The sequence below is a fragment of the Cebus imitator genome, unplaced genomic scaffold (assembly GCF_001604975.1).
Source record: "Cebus imitator isolate Cc_AM_T3 unplaced genomic scaffold, Cebus_imitator-1.0 Scaffold111, whole genome shotgun sequence".
In the NCBI taxonomy this organism is placed as follows: Eukaryota; Metazoa; Chordata; class Mammalia; order Primates; family Cebidae; genus Cebus; species Cebus imitator.
Genome location: NW_016107426.1, coordinates 1,735,210 through 1,742,610, shown reverse-complemented (window position 1 = coordinate 1,742,610; position 7,401 = coordinate 1,735,210). Strand labels below are relative to the sequence as shown.

At 35.1% G+C, this 7,401-nt stretch overlaps 1 protein-coding gene across 6 annotated transcripts in view; it reads right to left on the bottom strand.

The window, feature by feature from the left end:
- The window catches only part of VPS8 (VPS8 subunit of CORVET complex), a 240,631-nt gene that overhangs the window by 141,593 nt on the left and 91,637 nt on the right, over positions 1-7,401 (bottom strand). For all 6 annotated transcript variants that reach the window (XM_017538380.2, XM_017538382.2, XM_017538384.2 and 3 more), the window contains 2 exons: positions 7,007-7,096; positions 4,509-4,560 (listed from right to left, as the gene is read on the bottom strand). In XM_017538380.2, the coding sequence (XP_017393869.1) occupies positions 4,509-4,560; positions 7,007-7,096 (142 nt within the window). The remainder of the gene's footprint in view (positions 1-4,508; positions 4,561-7,006; positions 7,097-7,401) is intronic.

Here is a 7,401-nt window from a genome sequence, read left to right as displayed (position 1 = left end):
AAAAAAAGAGTCAAATTACAAAAATTTGTAATGAGAGAGACATCACTACTGATCTTACAGGAATAAAAGAAATTACAAAGGAATACTATGAACAACTATATGCCTACATATTAAGATACTGCAGATGAAATGGTCAAATGTCTAGAAATTTAAAAACTACTGAAACAAACACTCAAAAAGAAACAGATAATCTGAATAAATTGTTGCAACAAACAAAGAAACTAAACTAGTGCTATGGTCTGAATGTGGCACCCAAAATTCATGTGTTGTAAACTTAATCCCCAGTGCATCACTGTTGGGAGAAGGGGGCATTTGGGGAGGTGTTTAAGTCATGAGGGTTTCACCCTCATGAATGGATTAATGTTCTAGTAAAAAAAGGGCTTGCTGGACTGGGTTGAGTCTTTTTCCACTCTTCTGCCAATTGAGGACACAATGGTTGTTCCCACTTGTCCTTCCAAATTCTCCCAGATGAGGACACAGCAAGAAGGCCTTCACTAGACATGAGGTGCCAGTACCTTGATTTTGGACTTCTCAGCCACCAGAATTATAAGACATAGTTCGTGTTCTTTATACATTACCCTGTCTTAAGTATTCTGTTACAGTAGCACAAAACAGACCAAAACAACTAATAATTTAAAAACTTCCAATAAAGAAAAGCCCAGGCACACATGGCTTCACATTGAATTCTACCAAACATTAAAAAAAATTAACACTGATGCTTCACAAACTCTTTCCAAAAATAAAAGTGAGAACACTTCCCAACTCATGTTATGAGGCAAACATACCAAGACACACTCATAACAAGACTGGTATTCTTTTGATAAGAAGATATCAAAACAAAACAAAACTGTAGAACAATATCTCTTATGACCACAGACACAGAAATCCTTGAGAAATACTAGCAAACTGAATCCAGCAACATTTCTGAGATTATATGCCAAGTGAGATTTATCCCAAGAATGCAAGGTTGGCTTGATATACAGACTCAATCAAATAGATCATATCAATAAAATAAAGGACAAAACCCACAAAATAATCTTAATAGATGCAGAAAAAGTATCTGATAAAATCCAAGAGTCTTTCATGTTAGAAACACTCAAACTGGGTAAAGAAAATGTCATCGAGGCCGGGCACGGTGGCTCAAGCCTGTAATCCTAGCACTTTGGGAGGCCGAGGCGGGTGGATCACGAGGTCAAGAGATCGAGACCATCCTGGTCAACATGGTGAAACCCCATCTCTACTAAAAATACAAAAAATTAGCTGGGCATGGTGGCATGTGCCTGTAATCCCAGTGACTCAGGAGGCTGGGGCAGGAGAATTGCCTGAACCCGGGAGGCGGAGGTTGCAGTGAGCCGAGATCGCACCATTGCACTCCAGCCTGGGTAACAAGAGCGAAACTCCGTCTCAAAAAAAAAAAGAAAAGAAAATGTCATCGAATGAGTAAGACCATCTACATCAAATTAGATGATGAAATACCGAGTGCTTTCCCCTAATATCAAGAAAACAAAAAGATGTCCATTCTTGCCACTTTTGTTCAACACCATATTAGCGGGTGTAGCCAGGCCAATTAGGAAATAAAAAGAAAGGCATCTAGATTAGAAAGGAAAAAGTATAATTATTTTTATTTGCAGATGACATGATCTGAATTTTCCTTAGAAAATTCTAAGGAATTAACTTTTAAAATTATCACTAACAAATGAATACAACAAGGATGTAGGATACAAGGTCAATATATAAAAGTCAACCTATTTCACACTATCAATTAACATCCTGAAAATAAAATTAAGAAAACAATTCCATTTATAACACCATCAAGGTGAATAAAATACTAAGGAAGAGGAAATGAAGTATGTGACCTATACATTAAAAACTGCAAAATATCATTGAAAAAAATTAATGAAAACCTAAATAAAATGAAAAAATGTGCTGTATTCATGAATTGAAAAATTTGGTAATACAAAGATAGTAATAAAATTGAAGTACCGATTCAAAGCAATCCTTATCAAAATCCCAGATGCCTTTTCTGCAGAAAAGGGGAAAGCAAAATGACTTTAAGACCAAAATAAGGGTCAGGCACAGTCACTCACCCCTGTAATCCCTGCACTTTGGGAGGCCGAAGTGGGCAGATCATGAGGTCAGGAGTTTGAGACCAGCCTGGCCAATATGGTAAGCTCCATCTCTACTAAAAATATAAAAAATTAGCTGGGTATGGTGGCAGGCACCTGTAGTTCCACCTACTCGGGAGGCTGATCAAGAGACTTGCTTTAATCTGGGAGGCAGAGGGTGCAGTGAGCCAGGATAGGATAGCAAGACCCTATCTTAGGAATTTTTAACTTGTGAGGGTATGGTGGTCAACAGTCCCATCTACTTGGGAGGCTGAGGCAGGAGGATGACTTGATCCCATAAGTTTGAAGCTGCAATGAACTATGATCACACCACTGTACTCCAGCCTAACTAACAAAGTTAAGACTCTCTCTAAAAGAAAATTAATTAATTTTAAAGGATAAAAGTAAAAAACATATCATATTCATAGATTAGAAAATTCTACAGTGTTAAGATAGCAATTCTCTCTACAAATTAATCTATAGCTTCAATGCAATCTCAAAGAAAATTCAAATACGCTTTTTAGAAAAAAGCTGATGAGCTGATTTTAACGTTTATATAGAAAGGCAAAGAACATGGACTAAATAAACCAATTTTGAAACAGAAAAACAACACTGTAGGACTTAAAATGTGCGATTTTGAGGCTTACTACGAGTCACAATAATCAAGACAGTGCACTGTTGGATGACAGACATATAGCTCAATATAACAGAACGGAGAGCACAGAAACAGACCCCCAGTGATATGGTCACTTGACTATTCACAAAGGTGTCAAGGTAATTCAGTGAAAATAAGATAATCTTATTAAGAAATGTAAGACTTACAGGAACAACTGACAGCTGCAAGGAAAAAAAAATGCCTGAACTTTACCTTGCATCATTTATAAAATTAACTCAAAATGAATTACAGATCTAAATAGAAGCATTAAAACTATTAAATTTCTACAAGAAAATGTAAGAGAAGATATTTATGACACTGGATTGAACCAAGATTTCTTAAACAGAATACCAAAAGCCTAAATGATAAAAAAAATTAATAAGATGAACTTCATGAAAATTAAAAACCTTTGCTCTTTGAAAAACATGGTAAAGAAAACAAAAAAGCAAGCTATGGATGACGATAAAATTTTTGCCAAACATACTGGAAAAGGGCTTATATCCAGAATACATTAAAAAAAAAACTCTTCCAGGCTCTGATGGCAAGCTCACTAGCTTGCAACTCTTAACAATTCAATAATATGAAGAGAACCCCAGATCATCTCCACCAATTTAAAAAAAAGGGCTAAATATTTAAACAGACAATTCACAAAAGAAGATATGTGAATGACTAGCAAGCACATGAAAAAATGATTAACATCACTAATAATCAGAGAATAAAAATCAAAATCACAATGAAATACCACTACTTACTCATTAGAATGGCTAAAGTTTTAAGAAGATTTTAAAAGCACTAATAGTATCAAGTGCTTGCAAGGATGTGGAGCAACTGGAACTCTCAAATATTATTGATGAGAAATGATACAGCATTTGGGAAAACCATATAGCAGTATCTTAGAAAGTAAAACATATATTTACCATATAATCCAGCCATTCCAACCTTAGGTATTTGCCCAAGAAAAATGAACACATTTGTCCACACAGAAACTGATAGCTAGGGGTCAGGAATGGGGACTAAGAGAATAAGGGGGAATACTTGAGGTAATGAAAGTTTTCTGTATCTTGACTTTATCAATATGAATTCAATATGAATATCCAGTTGTGATATCATACTTTATTTTTGTAAGATATTATCATTGGGGAAACTATGTAAAGATAATATAAGATCTCTATGTGCCATTTCTTACAACCGCATGCAATTATCTCAAAAAGTTTAATTAAAAAAAGCAAAAAACAAAAAACTTGCCCACAAATGTTGAAGCAGCATTACATTATTCATAGTAGTCCCAAACTGAAAGCAAGTCAAATATCTATGAAGTGGTGAATGATTAAACAGCTTATGGTATATTCAATCCATGGAATGGCATTTAGTGGTAAAGGGAACAAAATATTATTATACATAAAACAACATGGATGACTCTAAAAAATATTATGCTTCATCCATGTTAAGTGAAAGAAAACACCAAAGATTACATAGCACAGAATTCCATTTACATGAAGTGTAGTGACAGAAAGTACATCAGTGACTGCCCAGAGCGGGGCTGAGAGGAGAAGATCAAGTACGAAGGGAAGGAGGAACTTTTTAGTATGAGAGGCGACAGCTCCTTCTACAGCTTGATTATGGTGGTGTCACATGGTTGTACGTGATTACCAACATTCACACTACACACACATAACTGGTAAACTTTATAACATTTAAATAATCCCTTAAATACAGGAAAGCAAAAAATTAAGGATTAGAAAATGTACCTGTTAGCGTCTTTCCTGCATTCAGAAGTGGAGCAATGACTCTGAAAAGTTTCTGCGTTAAAATTAATAGAAAAACAATCAGCATCATCTCAAATGATATTATCTTAAAAATAACCAAGAATCCTATGCTATTAATCACCACTATCTGATGGAAATAGTTATTCACCATTAAAATTAAATATGAAAACCTTTAATCTGTACATGAAATGTTTAGAAGGTCACTGAGAAACAATCACTGTTGTCATATTCCTCACCGAGAAAAACCATTCAATAAACACCAGTTACATGAAGGGTTTAGCTAAGATTATAATTTTGATATAAAGTATCCTTTGGTTCTTAAAAGCTTTATTCTTTTAAAAACTAGTAAGCAAGTAAAAGGACTTCCCATCAAAGTCGTAACAGATATGATTTTAAACTGAAAATAAAGAATCAGCAACCGCAGAAAGAAGTATCATCTAAACTTAAGCAGAGTCTCACAGAAATATAGCTGCCATGGACCTCCCCCGCTTCTTCAGAGGGAGATTCCAATTTGGGAAAAAGCTGATCTTTAGCACCAGGAAATGCAAATTTAGCTGCCATTCGCATGAAAAAGCCCAAAAGTACTTTCCATACTTTCCCACTGAAGACCTAACTCTACCCCTACTTCCCCCATTTTTGTTAAGCTGGTATATAAGCCTTTGCCCCTGGCTACTGAGCAGAGATGTTTATTACTGAGTGTTCCCCCCACACAGGTGAATAATCCTTATCTTTTCTCCTGTTAATCTGCATATTGTCAGTTAATTCAAAGCCTTCCATCCTTTCCCTGTACCTCCCACCGCTGGGACCTAAATTGGTAAAGAATAAGTTTTTCTTCCCAACTCAAGGCACTACTCTCACCTCAGCCAAAACTAGAAAAAAAAAGAAAGATTTCAGAGACTGTAACAGTCATCTCAAATGTGATGACACTGTCTTTCATTCTAAAAAATCTAGAAACTTTCAAATGACAGGATACTTCCTTTAATTTATACCTCTCTTAGGTACTAAAATAGCTAAACTTTAAACACTAAAAAGTGATTTCCTTACAGGCACAGAATTATAAAAGAGTAATCATAGGACATACCCAACCTCCTACAGCTAAAATCTCCAAATGACTTTGTAATAGTAATAGCAAATACCTAGCTTCTGCTGAAAGCCATTAAGCTTGAAAACTACTTTGAACACAAAACAAAAACAAGGTAACCTCAATAGTCCAGTGTTCCATTTGAGATGTATCAGTATAAATGCAAACCAGATTTTATTAATATGAGGAATCCAAAACCCACGCAAAACAAAAATTTAAAAAGCAACATAACAAAAACATAGCAATCATCTTGTCAATGTAGAATGCATCAAAACAGAATCTGCTTTGAGGGATTATTTTGAGCAAAACTAGAAACTGCATTAATTCTTCCAAATTGTGGCTTCATTGTGGCATGCAGGGAGGCACTGGACCTCACTGAGGAGGCAGCTGACGAGTTTTTTTCAGGGAACTACTGGACTTGATGGAGCAGCAGCTGAGAGGTGTTGAAGACAAAAAAAAATACTCGACATTACAGACAATCAGGGCCAAAAAACCCCAAAACCAGGGGAAGAGGGGTGGCAGACTAATTTTAGAAACTAACCAAATGAAGAGAGGTGCAACCAAAACTGAAGGGTTATGAATCAGAAGGGTATTTGCCCTAGTAAACTTAATGTGCTTAAAGAAGCCTGAACCACCACAGAATGACTGCTGACTTCTTAATACTGAAGATAGCTTTGGATGGCAGTAAATCAGCAAAAAGGTCGACTGATGCCTTCAGCAGTTGCCTGCTTTTTTTTGAGGGACACAGTTACTATCATAAAGCACTGGGCTAGGAGGGCACTACATGTGTCTACAACTCATTCTCCACTATTCCGCCATCAAACTTGAGACAAGTAAGAAGATGGATAAGGGGTTTCATTCTTCTAAAAGTAAGTCCAAATGTTTTGTAGAGTCTCTCGTAAGAATAGAGTGAATGCTATAAAATTCTGAGTCGGGAAAAGTGAAAAATTATCAATTAACAAATAACAGCCTCTTACCATTTTCAGGAGTCTTCTCCAGCAGAATATATCTACAAATAGCATTACTCAATAGTACATTTATTATATAAAATAATTATACCAAATAAATTTTTCATATCTTTAGGAAAAGTTACTATAGTATTAAAAATTCTTAGGAGAAAAATATGTAAAGCCTAACAAGCAAGCATTAATTTAAATTTTATCTATTGCTCCCTGGTATTTAAATACCTACTTATGTACATAAGCAAGCAAGCAATGGAAGAAGGTATAAAATTGAAGACTTCCTAAATGTCCCAAGCTAAAATGGGTTCAAGTTCAATAAATCTGTAAGAATTTTTAAATAACTGATAAAACTAGAAACTATTAAAAGCAAATGGAGAATAGGAGAAAAAAGTTAGTAGACAAAATTAATTATGTATACAAGTTAGGAAGTATCTTACCTCCATTGGACTAATAAATTCATTCATGCCTCTGTTGTAGACATAGATCATAGCATCATATAAACGATTTTCCCAACACATGAGAACTACCTGTGAAAAGGAAAAGCCACTTGGTCCATACAATTCAGAGTCACCAATTATTTTCCTTAAAGCTTTAAGAATGGAAAAAGCCTTGACTTCTCTTCCCTAATTTTTCTTGTTTCTTCTCGGATAAAAACTGAAACGAAGTACTCAAACACAATGCAAGGGTAAGAGCTGCTACGGGTAATTACTACTGTTAATAGTACAATGCTCATTTTAAGACCTTCATAGTGTCTAATTTTGTTTCTTCTTTATCCTTCCCCTTTCCATATTCATTTTACCTTTGGTCAATAGTTTTTTTTTTTTTTTTTTTT